Source organism: Thermobia domestica, chromosome 3 (genome assembly GCF_964235325.1).
Source record: "Thermobia domestica chromosome 3, izTheDome1.hap1.1, whole genome shotgun sequence".
Classification (NCBI taxonomy): Eukaryota; Metazoa; Arthropoda; class Insecta; order Zygentoma; family Lepismatidae; genus Thermobia; species Thermobia domestica.
The window spans coordinates 80215460-80242761 of record NC_137456.1 but is presented as its reverse complement, the minus strand read 5'-3'; the positions used below and the strand labels follow the sequence as shown (position 1 = coordinate 80242761).

General features: G+C 36.0%; 1 protein-coding gene across 1 annotated transcript in view; it reads right to left on the bottom strand.

Annotated features, from left to right (window-relative positions):
• The window catches only part of LOC145681844 (regulator of G-protein signaling 7-like), a 461439-nt gene that overhangs the window by 89572 nt on the left and 344565 nt on the right, over positions 1-27302 (bottom strand). Inside the window, exon 5 of the mRNA XM_081753452.1 lies at positions 9868-9977. Coding sequence (XP_081609578.1) covers positions 9868-9977 — 110 coding nt within the window. The remainder of the gene's footprint in view (positions 1-9867; positions 9978-27302) is intronic.

The window sequence follows — 27302 nt, the reverse complement described above, 5'->3', positions numbered from 1 at the left end:
TGGTATTGTCAAGATTCGCAGTAGCGCGAGAAGTTAGCGTGCAGAACGTCTTATCGCGAATTGCCAACACCGCTCAAAGCCAATTGGACGCCGCGTGAAGCCTATTCAAGGTCATACTGCTTGTTATTTGAAACACACAATAATATATAGTTCACCCTGACAAAAATACTGGTCTGCCGGTAAAATATAAGCTAGTTGTCAATCCCATATGCGTGTACTTTCGTGACAATTACGCTTCTGAGGGGAAAGGTAAGTCAACTATAATACATTTTTCCCATTTAGTTTCCTATTTTGTATTAAAAATGGCAAAAATACGGAAAAAATGATCCATTAAAATGAGTTTTTGAAATAGCGCTTGGATTGGCTTGAGTTAAACCTTTCTTGTGGCTACAAAGTAAAACGATAAAGGCCACATTTAAAGAAATACTGCAGTAGAGAATTCTGAAAATACAAATAATAATATACTAGGTGTTTCAAAACAACACCGACAACCTTTGGAAGGTAATTCCTGACACCAAGATAAGACAAAAAGTATAGACGAACGCACAAATGCTTCCTTTCAGAGTTATAGGTTGCCGAAAACATAAAAAAATAATTTTAAAGGTCCATAGCTCTAAAACTATGGGACCTACCGTAGGCCGGTCAAGACTTCGCTTCGGAACTAATATGTGCTTTATCCCAATATCCATGTTTCAGATTCCTAAGATACTCACGCAACAATTTTTATACCGGTACAGGGAGTTTGACTACGGGCATATAATTTGAAGTATTCAGCAACTATCTCTATAAAAAACGTTGCTGAAGTACCACAGGATTCTGAATCATGGATATTTGGATAGGGCACGTACTTGTTCCTAAATAAAGTCTTGACCCGATTACGGTAGGTTCCATAGTATTGGAACTATGGATCTTTAAAGTTCATTTTTTTCATATTTTCGTCAGCATATAACTCTGAAAGGAAGCATTTATGCATCCAGGTTGGTCTATACTTTTTGTCTTAGGCATCTATTTGCATCTAGGTGTCAGGAATCACCTCCCAAACGTTGTCGGTGTTGTTTTAAACACTCTTTATAAATAAAGGATGCCACTATTGATAGGGTATTAAAATAGATAATTCTCACGGGCAAAAGACAATAAAGGCTATACAATTGATGGGGAATTAAAGCAGATAATTCCTACGGAAGGTAAGAGAATAGCAAGAGATAGAATGTATCGAAATTTTCAATTGCAGCAAGCAACAAGTCATCGATATCTACTCTACGAAAATGGGAATAATGAAGAGAAGCCTTATAGAACAATCTTTAACCTATGTCAGTCCAAGAGTAGCTTAAAGAAACAAGCTATATATATATATGTATATATATATATATATATATATATATATATATATATATATATATAATTTCCAGTTTCAAAACTAAATGGAAGAACTGTGTTGAAAGAAACTCAGACTGCACGTAGACGTACTGCCCTAGCACACTTCATACTCAGTTAAATCTCTTTGTGTTATCTTCCGACTGCTCTGCCCTCCTTTGGGCTAATCAGACGACTCCGTATAAGGAAAAATGTTCTCACTGTTCTTCCTTTGGTTCATTTCACACGGGGGTTCAGGAGAAAGAAGACAGAGTTAGAGGTAGAGAAAGTCTGGAATTGAGCTAAAAGGTCGCCTGTGGCGCCGCTTCCCAGCCACAACCCACCTGTGCATCTTCATTTATTTCTCAGCTCTTTTTTTTCTTTCTTCCCTTCGGAACTGTTCCTAAACACGGAAAGTAGGATTCTTTATACTTCACTACTTCTGTTTTAATTATATCGTTGCTCGCAATCACCGTTAGGTTTTCGTAAAAGAATATGCATAATGATTTATTTAAATGATAATTTAAGGGAATAAAGGTATACTAAAGTAGCTGTAATTTTTAGTGGAATTAAATAACGATTCCAAAGGAGGTAGCTTTTACGAAAACCAGGCGTCTCCTTCACCACAGACGTAAAATCACAACTTCATATTCTCCAGCTAAAATTTCTCAGGTCTTCTTGTAGATAGTATGTTAAACAAGAAGGGTTCATGCGCCTCAAAAATATGTGCTGAATTTAACAGGTAGTACCGTCACGTGTATCGTACACCACGTAAAGGAATTTGGTTTGTATCAATGCTGTTAAAATTATTCGAGCACTTTTTGCTTTTATTCTAATATTCGAATAGCCAATAATCGTTTTCAATATTCGAAATAAAATAAAATGAAATCTTTCAGTTTAACGTCCCACGATTATGCCCTTTAGGCTAAGGGAGACGGATGATTAAGGTAACTGAATGATGGAAGAATTGGTGGAAGGAGAAAGTGGGAGGAAACGGGAGTACCCTGAGAAAACCCACGAAGACGATGTTGTCCACCACAGACTTATAAACCGGGGATCGAATCAGGGATCTCACACACCAGATATAAGACATTAGCACTGAATCACCGTGATCCCATTTAATATTTGAATAATGAATATTCGAACAACCCATTCGAGTAATGGATTACTCGAATTTTAACACCAGTATGGTGGGGGTAGTTTCTCAATTAATATTGAAGCAGGACGTAATAGTAGATTTGTACCATTTCCAATTTTAGTAGGGCAATTAAAGGAGAGATGGGACATATTCTTAGAATATGTTAATTGATTGCAGAAAATAGTGTTTCTCTGTTTATGACCGTTTTAGAAATCAAAGTTAAAACCGAAAGTTCTTAGTGCCACTGCTTTGGTCGGACTATTAAAATTCTAGGAATATTTGAATAGTATCTCGTATACATAGAGACATCAATTTTTGCAGCCAGGATAACACTGCCAAAACACATCTCCTTCTACTGATGTAAATAACTGTTTATATGGGCATAATATGTGAAGTTCAATGTTGTTGTTCAGAAGTATATCGTAAAATTATGCATACTTTTGATAATAGCGATTTTTGCTCCAAGTTACGCAAATGCTACGGACAATCGCAAATATCAAAGACACGTTTACATGAGTGTTGCGACCATTTTCAGGCAAGAGAAAGTAAAAACTTCGTGTTGTGAATTTGTGTTAGATCACGGAAAGTTTTCAAAGAACAAACCCAAAGTTCCTGGTGCAGTTTTTCTTAATCTGAGCTCCCATCAGGAATCGACATCAGGTATTCTGCGCCACGGTAACCATAAAGCCACGAGAGACTCATGATCTAAATACCCTTAGGATGAAGGCATTCCTCTCTTACGAGGTGTAAATTCCGCAACGTATAATGGAGATGATGCTGACCGTAATACAGAAATATATTAATGCTTTCTGAACAAAATGATCGTTGAGAAAATGAGAACTTTCTATTAAACATTTTATTCTCCAATGAAGCCATTATCATATATCATATAGAATCTTCATATTGCTCCAAACAGCTATAATAACCTAATAATGAAATTATTGTTGTCTTCTGTGTGGTAAATGATGCACATAAACCTATAATGAAGCAATTAGTGAAATAGAGATAGTTAAAAATGGAAAACCCCAAATAACCTACGGACATGATGTTGTCACAAAAATCCTCAATAGACCTCGAACCGAACTATACCTACACCAGAGGTGAGTGCGCTACCACTAAATTACCGTGCCTCTTGCATTAGTATGATCTTTACACCCAAGTTTACTTTTATTTATTTGTTTATTTTTATTTTAACGTCCAACAATCACGCAAGAAAAAAAATTCGTGTGCTATGTCACTCGCAAGTAGCATAGATCGGAGAAACTTGAATTATACATAGAAAGTAATACCACAGTATTATGCAGGAAACAACACGAAGAAACACCTGGTGATTATAACAAAAATGGTACTTTTACATAGAAAGAATAAATTACACTAAAGGCTCTGTGACACATGATTCCCCATGACATTACAGAAGGAGTGAAATGGTTCTTTGAAGGATGTATGGTCTCCACAGAGCAATGCAATGCATGCTGTGCAACGTGCTCTCACGCTGCTCACGAGATTGATAACAAGTTGTTGTGGTATGGAGTTCCATTCTTCCATCAGCGCTATTGACAACTGCTGGATGGTCCTTGGTGCATGTGGACGTGCTGCAAGACATCGTCCGCCGAATATTCTCTTGTTTCCAAGAGCTGCACTATCCGATGCGGTCGCGCATTATCATCCACAAATCTGAAGTTGGGGCCGTTTGCACCTCTAAAAAGACACACGTGCGGAAGAAGTACAATGTCACAACAACGTTGACCAGCGTGTGTACCGTGTTCAAACATTGTAGGTTGTTATGCCTCATCACAGAAGGATGCCTGTACCATTATAATGTTCCTGGGTTCGTCGTGTGTTTCCACTTCTTATATCACATGAATGCACGAGAATCACTATTCAGACTAAATCTGCTCTCATCTGAGAAGAGAACGCGACCCTACTCCTCGTCCAGTCCTGATGTTTTTGGCACTATCGCGAAAGATGCCGCCAATGTGTGGGTGTCAATTGAACACACCATATTGGCTGTAAGGCAAAGAGACTATCTCATTCAGTAGATGTTCCAGTGTAAAGAGTAGTATTAGGCGTCTTTCAGTTCTGCTAAAGATGTTTTCAATTTCAACCGCTGTTTGACGTTGGCCCCTTCTTGTCTATTTGCCAATATAGCGGCCATCTGTTGCTGTAGTTGGCCGTGGCTTTGCACAGCATTGCCTATGGTAAAGAACGCTCCCAATGCACGTGAAACAATGCTGTAGGGGTTACCAATCTCCTGGGCAACTCTTCTTATATTTCATCCATCTTTCAGTTTCCCGATGATTCTTCCCCGTGTGAAGTCATCCAAATATTGTCTTCCGATCATGTTATTGTAACACCACCACATTGCATCTTAGCTCTCTGACTGACACACAGTGTCTCGTCCCTTTCACTCAACTCCTTCGTGTTGGGGAAGCAACCCATTCGGCGCTATTATCACATTCACCTCATGCCATGCAATGTTTTGCGCCCTCTGGCAACATTCTTCCAGGTTTTCCTTCATTTCTACCGACTACGCAGTATTGTATATTACATCTCGTTCTTAGGTATTGCACATCAGTATATATATATATATATACACATTCATTGGCAGCTCTTGAAAGAGTAGGCGTTTGTTGCAAAGCTATCCGTTAATACTCTATCTAAAAGTTAAAGAATTTAACACGTGTTCTCTTGAATAATTACTGTAGCACTACTACAAGAAACATTACTATCGCTTTAAGTCGACAAAACAAAATATCGTAAATCTTGTTATTGTTATTATTTTTTGGCACTTTCAGTGAACAACAGAAATTAACCAACGTGCATGAATGTGCTTGAACAGTAATGCTTTAGTGCTAATAAAAGAAAAAAAGAACAACCTCAACAAGCTGACTCAAACATTCACGGTTAATAAAGCTAAATTTAGGAAGGCGATCTCCAAAAATTAATTTCTGGGAGAGTTCAAGGGAACAGGATATAGGAAGTAGCACAAATAATGAAACCACGGTTTGAGAAAAACTATTTTACATATAGTTAGTAAATAAAAGTAAGATTTCACAATAAATATATATCACACAATTCTGTTATTAAATAACGACACTGAGAAAATGTACCTAATTCGGATAAAAATTTGGAAAGAGTTCTTGCACTTTAAACTAAGCTATACTTGTATATACATGTACAAGTATAGCAACGTTTAAAGCTTCCTGTCTTTCCATTTATCTTCCTTAAATTCGCTTTCAAAGTGTATGATATCCTAACGCTTTAGATCTGAAAAAAGAAAAAGTTATAGTGTTGTTTGACTTAATTCTTCCCACAGTCAAAACTAGAGATGCCTTTTCAAAGAAGAGTAGGTAGTCAAATCTATATGAACATGAGTGTGGATTCTACTATGTGCCAGTGGCGTAGACAGGGGGCTGACGTGGCTCAAGTCCTCCTCACCTTAATAGAGTGATATTGAAAATGGATTCTGCTTGGTTGCAGTATGTTTCATTTGTGATCCCGATGTTACGACAAATTTTTCACGATATATACATATATATATATAGATGGTGATCAGAAAAATGGAAACATCTGAACGAAATTGCAACTTACAAGATTATATGGTGTCGAGCCAACTTTCGCCTTCAGAACAGCCTTGATGCGACGTGGGATAGAGGAATAGAGGTCGTGAATGGTAGCAAGTGGAATTTTACACCATTCCTCGTGCAGGGCATCGGCCAGTTCTGTGAGAGAGGATGAAGGTGCAAATCGTCGCCGGAGTCGTGTTTCCAAGACGGACCACAGATATTTAATTATGTTGAGATCTGGGTTTTGGGCGAGCCAGGGAAGGTGTTGAACTTCATTCCGATGTTCCTCAAACCACGCTGCAACAACGCCAGCTGTGTGAATGGGTGCATTATCATCCTGGAAGATGGCGTCATTGTCCGGGAACAACATCCGGACCACAGGATGCAAGTGGTCTCCTAAAATTGCGACATAATCGTTGGCAGTGATTCGTCCGCTAAGTGTGACCACATGACCCAATGAAAACCATGATATGGCGGCCCACAGCATCACCGAGCCGCCGTTATGTTTCACAATAGGGCGGAGACACTGCAGATCATAAGCTTCTTTGGGCGTTCTCCACACATAAACACGGCCCGTGGTTGAGAATAGGAAGAAGGATGACTCATCCGACCATATCACACGTTTCCGGTCCTCAACGGTCCAAGTTGCATGGCCGCGGCACCATTTGGGGCGTACGAAAGCGTTATGGAAACTGACGAGCGGTTTGGCCCTTGCAACACGACTCCGTAAGTTCATGTCATGTAATTCGCGGCGGACTGTGATTGTCAAAACAGGGTGGGGGAGGTGCTGATTGAGTTCCTCCGTCACTTGCTCCGAAGTGACACGACGGTTCTGCGTGACATGCGCTTTAATACCCGGCGTGACCTGTCACTCATGATTTTGTTCAGCCCACTGTTCCGCTTCCCCGATGTGGTTTCCCATGTGTTGTGTAGGCCGTAATCACCTTCGACACTGTCCCACGCGACACACCTAACACAGTAGCCACTGCCGTCACACTCACTCCACATAACCGCGCAGCAACAATTTGCCCTCTTTGAAAATCTGAGAGGTCTCCCATTTTACACTACCTCCGTCTGCTATAGCCACGGGACACTGCTATTCCACTGCGCCTGACGTAGTATAGAGACCGACCTAACACACCACCACCAGCGGTCCGGCACTGCGGGCGCCACGATACCACTGCCAACCCATACATCTGACATGTTGCCAACTACAGGTGTTTCCATTTTTCTGATCACCATCTATATATATATATATATGTGTGTGTGTGTGTGTGTGTATGTATGGGTGTGAATATCTATGTATGGGTATATATATGTGATCATCATGATCCGAAACACTCTACAAAACGTTAGTATTTGTAATTTACTACTACTTCCGATTTCAATACTAATTTTCGTAGAGGAAAAGCTATTAACAGATATCGAGATGGATTTTTTTTAAATCGATTCAGCTTTCCAGTGGTAGGTTCTATCTCCTCCCTTTTAACCCTGTATTGTATCCGGAAGTGGTTAAAATTAACGATTTTCTACTGCGACGTTTATCGTCGTAGAGTACAAAAGGGTAATAGGTAGCAACAAGCTGTTTTCAGCAATCGATTTAAGGTGTTAAGAGAACATACCAGCACAATCCGCAACATTCTACCGAAACTGGAAGTGGTTGAAATTTACAACTACTTCCGGCTTCAAGCTTGATGTCCGTAGAACAAAAACGGTGAGAGATATCGATCTTATCTATCCGTTTATTCCGCAAGTGCTTCAAATTAACGATATCCCAGTTTCAAACTTTATCTCCATAAGGCAAAAACAGTAGGGCATAGCGAGTACTTTTTTTTTAAAATTGGAATCGGCGTCTGAGAACAGGTTTTACCTTTGATTTTATTAATCTATTGCAACCAATTATAGATGTACTACTTCAAGTTTGAGTATTGAATTCCCATAGCTTGGAAGTCTACCGTAATTTCATACTGTGAAAGGAAACTCACTGGTTTATTGTTTTAAATTTTGCCCACTAACCATGGTTGGCTCATGTTTAACAAGATTTCATGAGACAAAATCGTGAATCAAGTGATACGTAGATGTTAACGAGGAATTATCATGGAAAAGATTAATTAGTTAATTAATTAAGCGAAAACACTTTTTAGAACTAATTTGTATATTACAGAACAATCTTTATGTGTAGCAAACACTATATGCATAGTTTTTATTGAACAGAATTTGCTACAAAATAAGTTGTATACATAGCTCTATGGTATTACAGCTCAGAGGGACTCTGGTTGGCCAGATTGTTTATTAGATGGTTAAAATGCTGTCCGTAGAACTTCTCTCATCGCAGCTCTTATTAATGTCGATTTAAATGCAATTTCTTTGCCCTTTAAATCAAGTATCTTCCTGATTGTTTATTAGCAAAACAACACCGCTCTAAAGTAGAACCTGGGAACCATATGACTACATGAAAACACGTGAAGGTTAAAATCGAGCCTGTAAATATTATAGGCATTCATGTTTTTAATTCGATAAACTCAAATTCGATTCTCGATGGAAGTAAATTATATTAGGGTAGGGATCCACGTCAAATTGCACGTTCATGCCTCGTGTCTATGAAGAAGCGCTAAAATTTCAAACAAAGACATGGTTTTTGGAGTTGCTTCCACATACGGAACAGTTCTTTTTGAAAACCCCATAAAGACTAGGTTTTACCAGTTACGAGTATATTTCATTCGAATCCTGGGGGATTTCTTGTAAACAGAAGTTGATGCACTGTCGTATCGAGGTATGCGGCACCAAGAACATTTCTTGTAATTTTTGAAGGACTTTTAATTACGCCATTAATTGCAAATGGCAGCTAATGTTACTGATATAGGGCTTTTCAATCTTCTGAAATGAAATGAAATCTTTCAGTTTAACGTCCCACTGTTATGTCCTTTAGGCTAAGGGAGAAAAATGATCAAGGTAGTGAATGATGATGGAAGTATTGGTGGAAAGGCGTGAGAAAGTGAGATAAAATGGGAGAACCTCGAGAAAACCCACGGACACGGAAAACCCATGAAAAACGTACTTGGTCGGGGATCAAACCACGGACCACATATACCAGAAATAAGCGCTCTACCACTGAGCTACCGTGCCCTCTATTCTTCTGGAAGGAAAAGTACATATGTAGCATATACTACTTTATTGTTATACCTAAGTAGCACGAAGAATGCGATAGTTGCTTATTCAAGCTCTCACGACAAACGCCCATCAAAGAACAATTTTGCTTGTTAGTGTCTCTTTGATAAAGAGTTCTAAAGATCATACTTTGGTACTATTTCCGTCTACAGGAGGCTTATTTATGTATTTTTTGCTGCTTTAAGTTATATGGATTTATCTGTTGACTTCAGCTCAAGGGTTATAGAAAATATTCTCTGTAAGGTAGCTGACAAATGGGATATCACCGAAAATTGAGCTCACAACCATGTTCATCTATAATGTGTATACTATTAGTACACTCGAAATCTATTAGTTTATCTGGTTTATTTGTATCAAATCATGATAAAATTCACATATTTTAAACGAGTTTTTACGAAATTCATTCATTCATTATTTGCTGTTAAGTTGAAAGTCTTCTGTAGCAATAGTAACTATATAAGGAGGTTCATTGGTTTATCTTATCGTTTGTTTCACGACATTCCTTTTTACTCTACCGTCTGTTCTTTTACCAGCTACCAGCTACCAAGATATCTTCCATTTGTTGTATCAAACAGTTATAACGCTTGCAACTACATAAAATATATATTTTAAATAGAGTGAAATGGGAGATATAATTCTTACCTGAAACCGGTAGAGCGAGCTGTCATCCTTCACAACCAAGTTCTTTGAGTCACCGACAGGAAAGAAATACCCATATTGACAGAGTAAGTTGGCCATATGGACCGCTTCAACTGCAAAGATACGAAGAAAAGAAGAGGAAATGTAGAATCTTTTACTGTTAACATCATTCAAAATGGCTTCTGTTCGATAATTAAATGAACTTCGAAAATATATTGCACAAAGACAATTTTGCCAGTGCGATTGTAAAGGAATAGATTCTATTTACATATTTTAAAAACAATACAGTAATGTAATTAATACCTAATTTTCTGAAGAACTTAACATTTAAGTGAAATTAGGTATTAATTACATTACTGTATTGTTTTTAAAATATGTAAATATAATCCCGGATTTATATGCAATAGAAAATCTGAAAAATGCATGCAAATATGGACTAAAAATTTAGAATATAAATAAAGTAACATACGCCTAAGAAATAGCGTATTCATTTCAGATTCACAGAAGCACAGAATGAATTTCCGTAATACACTACTTGAGTGTTTCAATGTTTTCTGCTTGCCTATTGCTCGTTAAAATAAGTTTGTAGACTGAAAACAACTTTTCAAAATCAACTGAAGTGATTCCGACAATATTTGTAGAATGCCACAGAAAGTTGGGAACTTGCATCTGGTGGAGATTTACTGATCCCACACATGTACTACTTAATTAATTCGATCTTTCTTAATCCTGGATTTGACTAAGCACGTTATCCAATGTTTAACTTCGCCTGAGATAAAACTTACAGAATTTGTTTTCTTAGCGAGTTTGAATGTTTCATAGAAGGAGGAAACTTGATTTTCCAGACGTTTGATTGTTTCAACAGTTGTCGAAGAATGTACATGAACAAAATTGAAGACTTCGGTACAAGAAGGGGAGAGCTCCAATTGTATACTTGGTTCAGGATTGAAAAAATGTTAAATATCAATACGGTACTTGTACTTAACCTCGAAACGTTTTGAAAAGAAATACCCCTGTAATAGAACTTCTGTTTGCAAAATGTTTGGAGGCTAAAATGAAATAAGTTTAGTTTTATCTTATTTTTTAATATACAATTGGAGCTGTCCCCAAGATAGTATCATTTTTAAATGCTAGAAAAGAGTGTTCTGGAGGGTAGGGAAATACTTTCTTAAAGAATGCCCACTACCAATTCAGGACGTTAAGGATAGTAAAATGATCATAACTTCAAACGTATATCACACACCCGCTGGAAGACTGTTACAGGTCAAAATTACACATTTGTGGGAACATGACTTTTAAAGTTTGTTGTTTGTTATTCTATCAAAATCGTTCCCTGGAATACTGATATTTCTGCCATCTAGGGATTAATTTGTTAAGTTACGTTTATGCTAAAATACTACCAGGTAGAGTTCCCTTCTCCATCTCTATTCTCTTTTGAGCGATGATAACTCAAAAGTTCCATTTTATAAGTTGTAACACTCTTCAATCTGGTGGGCGGTCTGTAGAAATATACAAATACCCTTAGAAGGGATACTAACATTCAAAATAAGCATTTGTATGCAAATGCACTTATTCACTTTCAAAAAATCCGGTCTCTAGTAATTAGCTTTCAATGATATGTCCGTCAGCGAAAGTACGTATTAATCTACAAAAAATATTTTGTTAGAGCTTCTCAGAACAGTTGTATGACGATCAATATCGAAATCAAAGATACATTTTTTCACTTAGGTTTCAATAGCAGTGTAAGAACAGAGACTGAACCTATTCGTGAAGAAAAAAAACAAATATATCGCTATGTCTTAGGTTTCTGCTCTTATACCTATTGATACACAGCTGAACATGCAGTCATAGTCATTCGACTTTCAATACTTCTACATAACGTAATGTGGAAGTCTTTAAAAAAAATGGAAACTCATGATTTACATAGAGGCTCCTTTCAACATTCTGTAATATGGGGTCTGCTAATTTTATTGCCTATTGAATGATATTTTCCATATTGCGAGTTGGCTACCCATTCCCTATATTGTTTACAGTTGAGATGTTCCAGTAGAATGTAACATGTTGTTACGGTGGATGATTCTGGTTATTTTCTCTAATGATCTGCTGTAGAGGCTGCTCTTCTTAGCTTCAGGGAGGAAACGGGAGCGGCGGGGAGTTGATTTATGAATCCCCTCACTGACAAATATCACAGCAGCTTTCTCTCTCTCTCTCTCCCACCCACCTTGGGAGTTTGCTCGGGTTTCTGGAAAGGCTTTTCAACTAAGCAAATATTAAATCAAGCAGTTACGCACAAGAAAAGAGGGTTCGCCTCAAACTTTTTCCCAAATTCCTAAAATACACACACGAAAGCCTGCATCCAGAAATCAGTTTATCCATAAATATCTTTCTTGAATCTTTTCATAAATTTTCTTTTAAAAATTGACTATCCTGGTAAAAATCAATTTTTGTATGGTAACACAACATATTTTGAATATAATCATTCATCAATATCAAACTTATATGCCTGGAAGGAATAACCTGTAGGAAAATGATATTTTCATTCTTCTCCTTCTTTTTACACCAAATCAGTCTTTCTTAAATATAAAAAATAGCATGTGTTAATCACAGTATCATATTGAAAGGGGCTTATTAATTATTTTTTTTAACGAGCTTGGTTTAATAGAGCTCAATTTATATTTACTCTGACCGCCCACGCCCATTCGGACACAAAAAATCTCTAGAACCAGGCTATTTTATGAATTATCGAGTTCATTTATGAAGGTAACCCATTCAGTTAATCCCAAGAAGGGAACAATCACCATGTATTAGTTATAAAAATTGCCCCTATGTTGTATGAAACCCAATTGTACTCAGAGTATTGTTGGTTGCATACTATTCAGTTACTTTTAACGACAACTTCTTCATGTGGTTTCACGTAAGTGACATTCCTAAATATCTTTAAGTGTGAAGTTCTTGTTTGATCAAGTAAGATTAACGTTAACAAACTATTATATGAAAATATTTGCTCGATCAGTAAATACTGTAGACCCAGTTCTGATTCTTTTCTCCATGAATCAGCTAATAACATGTAAAAGGTGCTAAGCTTTCGTCTATACTTAAAAGATGTTTGTGCGTCACTGCTAGGAGAAGGATGTGTGTCACTGATAAGTTTATATGTGTCACTGTTGGAAGTACGTACGTGTGTCAATGATAATGCTCTATGTGTCACTGTTACAAGCATGTGTGTCACTGATAACTCTATATGTGTCACTGTTAAAAATATGTGTATCATTGTAAGATTATATGTATCACTACTAGAATTATGTGTCACTGTTATTAGTATGCCACTGTTAGAAGAAATCAAACAAGAATTTTAAGGAAAAATGGATCAAAAGATTGCAATCTTGGCCAATAATTAATTTTACACTGCACAGAAAAGAATTTTAGAAATGATCCAAAAAATAGATCAAAAGATTGCAATCTTGGTCAATAATTAGTTTTTCGGATCAGGGACCAGAAAATTTTTGAGCGGCACCTAAGTCGAGTGTTCATAATTTCTACGGAAAAAGCACATTATACTGAGTTAAGTGACAGTTTGGGTTCGGCTACATTACATTTTTGATTGAAATATATTGGATCTTTTGATTCAACAAAATAGATATAAATCTGCTACTAAACAGCATGTATATTTTTCATACACAGTCCACAAATAAATAATATATTCTAACAGAATAAAAAAACTATCAAATTGGATCAGATTGGCAACGAGTGACATTCCTTTTTAACGCCATGAAATTCGCTGTTCTCAATTTCCTCACGAAAATTGCGCATGATAATTTACCCTGAAACATCTCAGATTGTTCAGTTCGATATGAACTATCGATTGGTATATGCCTTATCTTTTGACAATGAAAAAACTAAACAAAAAGTTTCAAAGCTAATCATAGTTTGGGGTTAAATCTCATTAACCATACTGTACACGGTGTTCGAAATAAATTTGATAGTTGGTTTCATTGCATGTACCTAGGTAGATATGAGTTGTCGGAAGGTATTACCAGCGTTCTCACATATTACTTCTCTTGGTTTCAGATACAACTGCTGTGAAATCAAACAGAACTACAATGGACGAGTGGAAGCCACCAGAATATTGGAAAAGAGTTACCTGCATCATGATGATTTGTGCCGGCCAACCAAATTCTGCAATCAAGACAACTGATCAATGCCCCTTGAACACTGTGAAAGCAATACGAAGTGATGTGCAGAAGTGCAACGGTGATTATGAAGCCGTGGCTGCTAGAAGAGCTCACAGAAGACGATCCGATTGCCGCTGAACACAGAAATTCATGCACCAGTTGCAAAAGACTGTACAGGAGGATCAGGGAAGGGAACCCGAGCTCTAGAACGGGAAATGGGCGTGCCCGTCAACCATGAAGCTGGCTGTGAACAAGGGCATTCGTTATCACTCCTACAAGATGCGTAAAGGTCAACTGTTGTCTGGAAATGCACAAGACAATTTGTACGACTTCATCAGTCCCGACGCCTGACCCCAACTCTCCTTATTGCAATCCTAGGGATTATTATGGGTTATTATGTGGGGGAACGGCGTGGTGGAGCAACACACAACCGCACTGACTGCAACGACCTAGCTCAACGACAGGATTCAGGCGACATTTGCAGATTTCCCCACGGATACTGTGAAGGCTGCATGCAACAGATTCAGGAGCCGCCTTGAGGCAGTTGGCCACAAACGGTGTTTTTTAAAAGCGATTTTGCTTTCTCTTGTTTTCCTACTGTACGATTTGCAAGAGTTCAACACAATTTGTTTTGAACACAATAGTCCCTGCTTTTTCCTGGCACTCAAAAGTGTCAAATTTATATCAAACATCATGTATACTGGCGTGTTACTAAAGTCATAATGGAAAGCATGATTAGTTTATATTTCTGTATCTGTTTCATCTTTATAGATGGTATGGTTACCATACACTATCATTTTTTTTTTTAAGGATTACCGAAATAAAATCTTTCTCAATATTTTCTAAAACTACGCATCAGCTTTTACAGACACACACACTCACACATATAATTTTGTTGAGCTAAATGAGATGTATCAATTCACCTAATTCTCATCTTTGGACAATTTCGTTTGTTTAAGGTTAATAATGCTATAAATTTGTACTTTTTTTTTTACATGGTTGTGTCAAAAAATTTAAGTTGAATTAAAATTTGTAATACTAAACTTGCCTGATATTTTTACAGTTGAAATTTCAGTTAAGTCTGGATAATTAATTTTAGTTTTATGTTAAATATTTTTAAGGTCTAAACACATTAATAATAATAATAATAATAATAATAATAATAATAATAATAATAATAATAATAATAATAATAATAATAATAATAATAATAATAATAATAATAATATCTAATATAATACCTGAAATAAAGCTAACCAAGCTTAATTGATGAACGTTTAAAAGGATCAAAAATATTTACTAAAATCATCAAGATTTGTCTCTTACTTACAGATCACTATGTTATGTTGGAGGTATGCAACAGCATAATGCATATACAGTAATAATTTCGTATCGCCTTTCATCTGTAAAAATATTGACATATCTTACACGAAGCACATTTCGTTAAGTGGATAATCTTGCTATACATGTTCATTTAAGCTTACTTTCTCTTTCAGAATTTCCGGGAACGCTTTTACTTATCTTGGAAAGTTTCATGCACATTTTTACTTGAGTTCTGAATGAGGCATTCTTGAAATTTACACATGTGAAAATTTTAAGACCGATTCTTCTATCATTATTTGTCTTTTCTTACTTCATAACTTCAGTTTAATTTTGCTTGCTTCTGGATCTTGTGCATATATATTTTTTAAATGTATACATTCACTCGACTTGCTTAAGGAAAAATTCTCATGAGTATTTCTTGAGAAAACTGAGGAAAACTAATTTATATGATACTACAAAAAAAAAATGCTATTCGTTGCCTATAATAGTTGATGGTATTTGATAGTATTTAGTTTAGTGGACAGACTGAAAGTATTTGAAAATAAAATCCTAAGGCGAAAACTCGGACTCAAAAGAGGGACAGGAATGATGGAAATTTCAGAACAAGGAACTGCATAATTCATGTGGTTTACCTTACGTTGATAGGGTGATTAAATCTAGGAGGCTCAGGTGGGGCAGGTCATGTAGCCAGAATGAAAGAGAGTAGGAATGCTTTCAATGTTTTAACTTGAAACCCAATCGGGAAAAAAGACCACTAGGAAGAGCTAGGCGCAGATAGGAGGGCAAAATTAAGATGAATTTCGCAGATATAGTATCTAATTGACTAAGTACAGAATTCAATGGAGAGCCTTCGTGAATGCGGTATTGAAGTTTTTGGCTCCATACGCAATAGAGTTAGTTTTATTTATTTTGTAAAAGCAAATTCTTTATTTATTTATAAAGCGTATACATAAAAAATACACTGTTACCTAGCAGATCACATCTATTGTTCTTTTTATTCTCCTAAGACCTACCGCTCACTGCAACTTTCTGTCAAGCAACTATCTTGTTGCTTTGGCTAAATACATTGAGTCTTATGGTAGTCCGCTTACTGAAGCGACAGCGACAGAAAAGTTGCCGAGTTGCGTCCAAGAAGGGAGATTTTTAAAAAAATAATGTTTTCTACACTTTTTTTCGCACGACAGTTCGTTCCGTGTGCAGCGCGTGAAAAGAAGTGTGTCTGTAGAAAATAGTGAAAGAAATTGTGGGAGGAAATGTGTTTTGCTGTTATAAGAAACTGAAGTGAGCTTCGAGGGATAATTGCGTAAATCAATATATAGTGTGTAAAATTTTCCCTTCAGCAATCTCTCATTGTATAGAGGATACATCCAGTATTTATTTTATCTTTTTAAATTCAGCATAAGCATTCTTCGAAGTCCACCATAGTGTATCAAAGCCCGCCAAATTGTGATATTAAATGCACGGCAACTTTTCTGTTGCCCTCGCCACTGAGCAAGAGTGTGGCAACAAAACTGTTTAGTCTCAGTGAAGTTGCTGACTGTAGGCGACAGCGACGAAATTGTTGCGCAACTGTTTTATTGCTAGTGAGCGGTAGGCCTTATGGTAACACGTATTCTGCTCACAGTGGCACACACAAGTCCATAATGATTATACTCCTAACAGAGGGATGATTATTCGTGACAGTGGTAAAAAAAAAAAAAATACTGGCAACTTCAGTATAAAATATCACTCCGCTGCATTTAAGAGGCTTCATTCCGGCGAAATTAAAATACCGCTAATTTTACAGTAATGATGTGATATCTTTCAATAGATAAAAGATAATCGAAATGTGGAACAAGAGCGCCCTAAACAATATCATTTTACCTGAGATACCGTTATCACGAATCACTTATCTGCTTTCGACTTCGAGCAATTTTGAAAATCGGCATTTATTTTCGCGTTTTTAAACGGCTGAAAAACGGAATGCCACTAGGTGACTTGTGATAACGGTACCTCATGCAAAATAATATTGCCTAGGGCGCTCTTGTTCCACATTTTGATTATCTTTTATCTATTTGAAGATATCACATAATTACTGTAAAATTAGCAGTATTTTAATTTCACCGGGATGAAGCTTCTTAAGAGTAGAGCATAAATAAACAAATAAAATCACTAACTTACAAATGAATAACCACTTGAAAAACAAAGTACAATATTTTGCTGAGGCCTCTAAAACTTCGTTTAGTAAAACATGTTTTGTAAAAACAATTTTTAAACAAGCCTGTATGCTTTAAATGAAATTATGAGTGAATCTATACATAGTTACATACTGAAAACTTGTAACATGTACTGAACAATTAATGAACTTCTAAAAAAAAAAAAAAAACATAGGTTGGTTTATGAATCACTTTTCATAATATGAGGACTACTATTGAACTGCAAACGCATTTCGTTAATAAACAAGAACAAAAAAGATGCAAAATAACTCACTTTTATTGTTATTATTATCAATATTCATTGTCTGCAATATTGCATAAATTATTGGATACCACATTAATCTTTTTTTTTTTTTTTTTTTTAATTAACAGGGAAAAATTTTAAATGACAACATGCCTTCTCTGTTTATCTCTGAAACATGTTTTCATTAAAATCATTTCTCATTTTGTTGTCGTGGTAAACTTTTTTTTTTAAATCAAACTTTCGCGTGTACTAGTATAAAGCCTCCGGTAAATACATATATCATACGGTACATGCTTGCACATGCTAGTTCAATAGAATTATATATATAGGGATGTATACACAGTCGGATTCATTTTATATTTATAATGGAATAACCGTCGACTGTTTTGTATTCGCTAAAATGCCCAAAGCAGAGCATGAAAAAGGGAGAGTTTGATCGATACCAACTCATATAACAATGTCAGAGCCATTAATTCTAATATATTGAATCGTGAAGTTTGCTGGAACAGGAATATATGATAAAATATGGTATATGGGTATACGTAATATAGCAACTATGTATGTATATAAAATTTAAGACATGACATAGGAGTAATTCCATTAGTAACTTGGACTTACAGAAGATGCACAAAGCGATATTTTATCGAAAGATACTCAAGGATTGCGAAAATAGCACATAGTACGTATTTTCCGTGTAGTAGAAGCGTACATGCTTTTCTCACGGATTTACTTCATAATATTCAGAGTAGTAGTGTCATTTCAGATTTTAGCAGGGAGATTTAAGATTGTCCACTGACACAAGAGTTTCACTTTTCTTACTAGTATATTACTGTACAATTTATTAAAAGAAAAAACTGGTATTTCCCAAACTCAGTGGAGGGAACAATTTTCCCCTGCTTCCACAAACGACGCCACTTATTCAAGATGCCTCATAAATAAGGAATATTGACATGTAGAAGTGGAGCATTGCTAAAGTTAATACTAAATTCAGCTCTTCAGTCAAACACCGTGTGCGTGGGTTTTCTCGGGGTTCTCCCGTTTCCTCCCACTTTCTTCATTCCACCATTTCATTCATTACTCATCATCACCGTCTCCTTTAGCCTCACCGGCATAACCGTGGGACGTAAAACTCAAAGATTTCATTTCATTTTCAGCTCTTCAGTCCAGATTGTTAACATCTAGTTTTTATATGTTTTTGAAATAACGGGAGAAATCAATTGATCTTATCTCTGCTTTACTGACCTATACATTTTAAGGGTTTAACGCTTTACAGAGGACTATTTTAAATAAGTTTTTCTTCAGAAACAAAAAAAAAAGAAAAAGGAAAAAAAGAAAAAAAGAAAAAAGAAAGAAAGAAAGAAAAAAAAGAAAAAGAAAAAAGAAACAATTATTCAAACTATATTTTTATTATATTGAAATACATAGAATGACTTACTTGCCAATTCTTCCATCGTCATTTAGTTGCTTTAATCACCGTATCCCTTAACCTAAAGAACATAATCATGGACCGTTAAACTCAAATATTTCATTTCATTTTATTACATTAACCCTTCCGTTCAAATGCTGTGTTTATGTATCACAGCCATCCTCAACGGAGCGATCCGCTGTGTGTTTAAATGCCACAGCTGTCTCTGGAAGTTCGTTTTAGGAACACTTATTAATCTTTCTTCAGATACGCAAAAGTACTGATCATCCTAAAAGCTATCCAAACATATAATTGAATATTGAATGACTTATGTGATCAATTAAAAGCAAATGAGGCTTATAAACCACATCCGTGATCAGTACAACGATTGGTTGTGTATGACACACATACCCTTCTCTAAAGAGTTAATGTTTTATTTTCTTCCTGCCAATACATATACATGATTCAAAACAATGTTGCCAAAGTATATGAACACAATGAGGCGCACTGCAAGTAAGGAAATTACAATTTGACACTGTAGTTGTTGACAAAGCAACGTGACACGAATCTTGGTAATTGTGTTTCTCAATAATTGGTTGATTTGAGACAAGTCCAGAAGTTTCTACTTGAATTTTCTGCGGCAATAGCAAAATATTGTTACGCGAAATTTAGTGCCCTAACCCATGTAAATAAACTAGAATCTGTTTTGGGGCAGAATTCTCGGACAAGATAAGTAGCAAAGAGTTCTAACAAACAAAAACGTTCGCTTAAAATGAAAACTTTCGTTAGTGTCTTTAGCGCAAATATATTTATTTGTATACATAAAATACTCATGTAGAATACTTAAAACTAAGTTGTATCTACGTTTAAAAAAATAACATTTGTTCTTTCGTTTTATAATTATTAAGAAAAAATAAAAGATTAGTATACGAATGTAGTCTATTAAAATCAACTGAAGACGTTATAAAATTTGAATCCAACTTTTTTTTTTTTTTTTGGCAATTTACTTTTCATTCTTCTCCAGCTGCATCTGATCTTCGTCAAGAAGAACCAGAACTAGTATATTTTCCTGTTTTGATTTCCGAAATCGTGAAGAACATGTAATGGAGAAGGAGCGAGTGTGTTCGAAATTTGTGCACATATATACACACAAAATGTTAAAATTAAATTGGACTTACTTTCAATGTAAAGTACGAGGAAGTTTAATTTAAATGGAAGTTCTAAGAAATACTTTGTTTTATTTCTTACTCGTATGTGATTCTTGGGTTAAAGTGTTAAAGGTTTAGGGAAAACATTTTCAATATTATCATCCGAGAGAAGAGTAAGGCTGGCCGCACACTAAAGAAAGAAATGCTGGAAGCATGTTTTATGCGTCATTTTCGCTCCATTGAGCTTTGTCGAAAACCAGTTCTTCATCCATTCAAATAAGTCAGCCGCACATTGAGCGAGCGCGTGCTCCAGGGTCACTCGCAACTCCGCGCGGCAAATTAGAGCAATTAAATATCGCATGCCTACCTTCATTTCTTTGTTGCGCGGCAAAATTGCGGGAACATTTCGGACGGTGTATGCGCAGACGTAGACCTGAACTGCCTGTTGTTTGTGTTTTACTGTGGGTTGTATTGCGGTGGATGTGAAGCTCTCGCACATACTAAAGGAGCAAAGAGCTAAATTGATCCGGGGCAAAACTAATTTGGAATACTTACTTCTACTCGTCTGCTTTCTCAGTGTGCGGTCAGCCTACGACTAACACAAAAGTACCTGCGCATACCGAGAATTTTATAACATACAAAACAAGATAGTATTTAGCAAAATTTTTGGCAATTAGCGTCACATCTACTTTTACAATACTTTTCTCTGGCTAAGTGAAAATAGGAAATTTCAATATGTAGCGTGTTTTTATTCAAATAAATAAATAACATTAAGGTGACAACGAGATATGTAACTGTTGAAGATGTCTCAGTTAGGAAAGTATCGTGAAAGTAATGTCTGATTTCAGACTGTGTATCTGTCTCATCTCGTCTCGTGGATAACCATAAATAACATATATTTGAGTATTCTTTTTTAGATGCGTATTTCAAGATTAGTACATTTTTAAATTCATCATATTCCCATAATCAAGTACTCTAAACCAATACAAAATTTAGCTGAATCAATCAACAATCAATACCTACAGGCTTGTTTTCTGATTTCAATTCATTATTTCAAGACAAAAATATCTGTAAATCTCGCCTTGGATTATCAGATTTTCAAATTAGAAAACAGAAATGCTATACAAATTAATTTTATGAAGTAGTATTCATATATGTTTTTACCACCTATAATTTTCTTGAGGAAAATCTGTCTTAAATACAGTAAATACGATCATAGTAATGTATACATGATATGAGACAAACATATTTGTGTCAATTTTACAGTGTCAACATTGATATTATTTCTCTTATCTGCGATCAGGACATTTAACATTGAACTGAATCCCTGTAAGTCTAATTGAACTTGCATTTATAATAATCCTCAAGCAGGGGCCCACTCATGGAGGACTTCCCCCCACAAAACTTCATAAGTTTTTTTAATACTTGGTGTTTTGTCTGCATCAGGAGCGCACTCACGAGACTCCATCCGGTCCGGACCGCGTCCAATCTTAGAAACTCGAAAAACACATTTGAACAATTTTAAAATGAAACTATATTTGCTTCAACAGAAAGAAATGATTGATGTAGTCTAAAGATCTGATCCTACACTACATCTCTACTATTTCCTTTCTTAAAACACAACAACACACTGAGCAAGGCTGTGATAATATGTTTAAAAAAAACAACAACCACGTAACAGTTTCAACACAATAACTGTGTCTTCATCAGACTTCCATTCCCTCTGCTGAGCAGTATGATGAAGACACGGCTATTGTGTTGAAACTGTTACGTGATTGTTTTTTTTTTTTTACACATTATCACATAGCCTTGCTCAGTGTGTTGTTGTGTTTTAGTACAAAATGGAAACAAGGCCTGGTAGAATAGTTATAGGACATTTTCCTTTCTTATAACAATAATTTAGTTTTATTATCTTTCCCGTGAATACACATGTTATAAATTACTAATCGAGTGTATAAATTTTCTCGGGTATTTAGTATCATCTAATATTGGACCTCCTCCAAGAAAATTTTTTGGGTGCGAATCTGTCCTCGTGCATAGTTAGTACTTTGTGAAACAAACAGTGAGAATATTTTGTTGGTACATGAGCAATGAAATTTAATTCCACTAAAAATGGCATTATCGCAGTGTTAGCAGAAAGACAGGATGATTGGCTCAAATTAAATATTTTAACAAAACTTTTGAAAATATTTTAAACAAAGACTTCAGAGCGATTAGCCAATCAGATTGCACCAGAATAACTTTCCACCAATGACCTTAGACAATGAGTTGTAACTAATGTTCAAAGTGTGCAATTGATATAGTTGCACATCAATCGGTTTTATTGATTATCTTTCAAGTTTTAAGTCCTGAATGTTTACACCAATTACTTTAGACTATGAGTCGAAACTATAATTTTAAAGTTCAAAGTGTAATATTGTTGTATATCAATAGGACACAATAATTACTTATCAGGTTTCAGGGATAAAATTTGGTGTTAGGGAGGTAGGGATCAACCAATCAGATTTCACGAAAGATAACTTTCCACTAATCAGTTTAGACTATGTTCTGTACTCAATAACATCGTCATATGCTATAATAAAAGTATCTAATCTTAGATGCGGCTAAAATCCCCAAATTTAAATTTTGGAAATTTAAATGAACCCTGAGGCACTACTTTCAAAATCCCGCCTCATGCTAGTTCAAATTTCCCACTAATTTTTAAAATTCTCGCCAAAGTATACTTTTGACATCTTTTTACTCGTAGAAGGGAATGAGAGGACCACCCAAATTTACAGTTTTGTTTTCGAGTTCCAGAGAACATATACCAAATTTATTTTTTGATAATTCCCAAATTTAAGGGGCAGGACAATACACCCCTCCGAAATTTTGAGAAGGGAGCATCAATGTACCCATGACCTATAAAAGAGAAAGTACAAACCTATGTACTCAACCAAAGAACGTGGTAAAATCTTATCAAAGAAGATAAATAGGTGAATAACGTACCCGTGTTAACCACATGCCAAATTCACATGTTTTTGGTAATTTTTTTATCCATGGAAAGGGACAAGCAGGCACACAAATTTATATAATTACATATTGAAGTCCTAGAGAACATTTACCAAAATTTGTTTTTTTTTTACAAAATTTAAGGGGTAGTCGGAGGCACGGTGACTCAGTGGTAGAGCGCTTTTCTCTGCTGCGTGCGGTCCCTAATTCGATTTCCGGCCAATCAAATTTGTGTTGGAGAACATCATGCCCGTGGGTTTTCTGTTATACTCCAGTTTCTTCCCACATGCTCGTTCCACCGATGCTTCCATCGTCATTTACTTGCTTTAATCATCGATCTGCATTAGCTTAAATGGAATATACGTGGGACGTTAAACTGAAAGATTTCATTTCATTTCATAAACGGTGGTCTTCTACATATCTTTCCTAAAATTTGGAGGTAGGCCAACATACCCCATTGCTATACTTATTGAGGATGGTACCATGTATACCTAGATTATTGACTCGGGGCCAGAGATTTTAGGTCCTGTGACAGGAGGCACCCAAAAATGTTTGCTATTTAGGCAAGACGAATGCAGATCAGTGCTGCTCTGCCCTTGTAAACGCCTCCCGTCGAAAGAAAGAAAAAAAAACGTTGTGTGTGTGATCCATGGTTCAATTCCAGCTCGCCCCGAGTGAATTTTATGGTGCACAGGCACCCTGTTTATGGATTTTCTCGGGGTACTTCCATTTTCCTCCACTTCCTTTATTCCGCCGTTTCATTCATTATCACCATCGCCGTTACCCTTAGTCTCGGTGTATAATCGTGGGGGACGTTAAATTGGAAATTGCATTTAATTTCCCATATATATATATATATATATATATATATATATATATATATATATATATATATATCTGTTCGTTGCACAAAACTCAGTCAGACAATAGAACATACTTGTCATATTTTCTTAATTTCAACATCTCTTACGATATCAGTGTGGATTGAATTAGCATTCCGTTTTATTAGAATAGAAGTGTGGCTCACGCATCCCTCGAAATAATATTTTTTCCAGATCTCTTTGCCGAGGTTTGTTCTTTCAATGGTAAGCGTATTACAATCTGTGGAATGGTCTGAGCAAATAATCATTACTTGTTGTGAAAGCTTTAGAATAACAATAGTCAAATCAATAAAGGTATGAATTATTAATAATAATAATTATGTGCGTGAAGGAAGATATAAGAAATTGTGTAAAAACTTGCATAAGAAATTGAACAATACATTTAATTCGAGTATTCATGTAAGATACAGTAGTAGTGTTTTTATGTTGAGCCATCTTTACAACATGCATGTTTCACTGTTAGGAACATCTGTGTCGCTGTTAGAAGTATACGTGTCTCCGTTAGTAGCATCTGTGTTGCTGTTAGGAGTGTGCGTGTCACCGTTAGGAGCATCTGTGTCGCTGTTAGAAGTATACGTGTCTCCGTTAGGAGCATCTATATTGCTGTTAGGAGTGTGCGTGTCACCGTTAGGAGCATCTATGTCGCTGTTAGGAGTGCATGTCACCGTTAGGAGCACCTATGTTGCTGTTTGGAGTATGTGTGTTACCGTTAAGAGCATCTATGTCACTGTTACGAGTATGCGTGTCACCATTAGGAGCATCTGTGTCGCTGTTAGGATTATGCGTGTACATGCGAACAATAATACAAGCAGGTACTTATCAGTATATTTTTCATATACAGCACATAAATAAATAAATAAATAAATAAATAGTCTACTCTAGCAGAATAATACGAGTAACTATCAACTGCATTAGACCGGCAATGAACAACATAACTTCTTAGAGCCAGAAAATGAGTTTTTATCGATTTTCTCACAAACTGCGCATAAGAATTTGTCATTTTGTTAAGATTGATATGCTCTATCGATTGGTTGATGTCTTACCTTTGGATAATACAGTAGTTAAACAAAAAATGAAATTTAAAAGTCTCCTTAACCCTACTGTATTCTGTCGTTTTGCTAGTGTCATAATGAAAGGCTTGATTAGTGCGTATTCATCTCAATAGATGGCGTGATTATCGTACAGCCTTAATTTAAAGTTTACGAAAATCTAGATTTTCTCGATTACTTTAAAACTATGCATGAGGATTTGTACTGATCTTCAGGGGCGTAATGGGTATATATACACGGGAGTATATGGCGTGTATCCATATAATATTTGTATAGTCCACTGTAAAATTCATCGTAAATTTACAAAAAACAAGCGTATATGGGGCTGGGTATATACTATAGTTTGGAAAATGTTCGAGCGTATACCTAATAAAAATTCTAGCATGAGATTACTGGTGATCTACATTATTTTTGTTCAGCTCAATAAGATATATCTATTGTTATATATAATATTTCAATCTTTTTGCGTTAAATGTTAATAATATTATGGACTTTATTAGTTTAGCATCAATGTGACGACTTTTATATTGCATCATATGAATGTCTATGGAGATGCTATAGTTATCTGAGAAGTCTATTGGATGTAATACAGCTGTCAGAATAATGTGCACATATAGAAAATACAGACTCTAGTGGATTAGAAAGTGCAATTAAGTGATCCAGTAAGGAAGATAAATCAACACATCACCTCATTCATTGGAAACAGTGTAATATATTAATCCAGTTGCGTGTTTACAGGACACATTTATTGCATTGCAATTGCATTTTATGTAGATTAATGTATGACTGAAGTCAGTGTGTCCTGGCAGAAGAGGAATTGTTCTGTGGAATGTTTGAAAATATTGGAATACAGGATACCAACAGTCGCAGGCAACCATTTTTCGTCCGGATAATTTTCATACAAAGAGAAGCTCATAGATGGAGTTAGGAACTACTTTGAGTATGAAGCGGATTCGTAAGCTAAGGTTATGACGGATAATATTCATTCAAAAAATGCGTGTTTGACAAAATGTTTACTACATACTAGTTTCTATTTCCCACAGTCATAGAACTCTAGCACCTGCTACTGGAACTACATGCAAACTTCGTTCTTGATTTCTTTATTGACACGGAAGTGATGTCCAGCAGGAAGTTTTTTCAACCGTTTCCATAAATGGGAACAAGTGTTTTGTGAATATTCGCTGAGCGATCACTTTGTGCTTTGAATAAAGTGTATGGCGGAATGTACCCCATTTTTGGAGGGATTCTGAATTGATACACGCATTCAAACATGTGCTACTCACTCTGAACTCCACGTAGCAATGAGTAACAGCCGAGAGAGTCAAGCGAAAGACTGACAATGAAAGACAGTATGGTGAACTTACGCACCAAAACATCACTTGTCTTTCTACAAGGGTTGTTACCTTACTTTACAGATATCCCTTTCAAATGTGTCATTTCCAAAGAAAAAAAAAAGTGGAAACTACAATAGGCCTACCTGTTAATCAAAATAATTGCCGTTTTCAATCACATACTTTTATCATATCTCAGCCAACGATTGAGTACCGTGGCGAATGAAGTCTGCAGTCTTCGATGCAAGAAAAAAAAATCTCAACCGCACTTGCATCCCCAATCATCAGAGAAAGCATTTCCTGAGAAGAACTGATCGAGATACCAAAAAGAGATATCGAGGGAACACAGTGGATTAGGAAAGGTTTAATACAGCAACTCATGGATAGCCTGCTCCGTTCTTTAAGGGACATATGGACATAACTTATCGTGCAACATGAGGACCCATGACTGTTGACTATTGATGGATGCTTGCGGACAGGTTTGGGCAGCATCTCATGGAATTTAGGATTATAACGGTTTTGCCTCGACGGAGAAAGACATGATAAATCACATCAATCATGACAGAACCAACATCTTCAGAGGTGGTTTGGAACATTGCTATGGATGTTGACCACTAGCCCACCTATCTTGACCATTTACCATTGTTGAAGAAGATATATCTTTCATCAGAAGTGACATTCTAATGCAAGAAATCTTCCAAG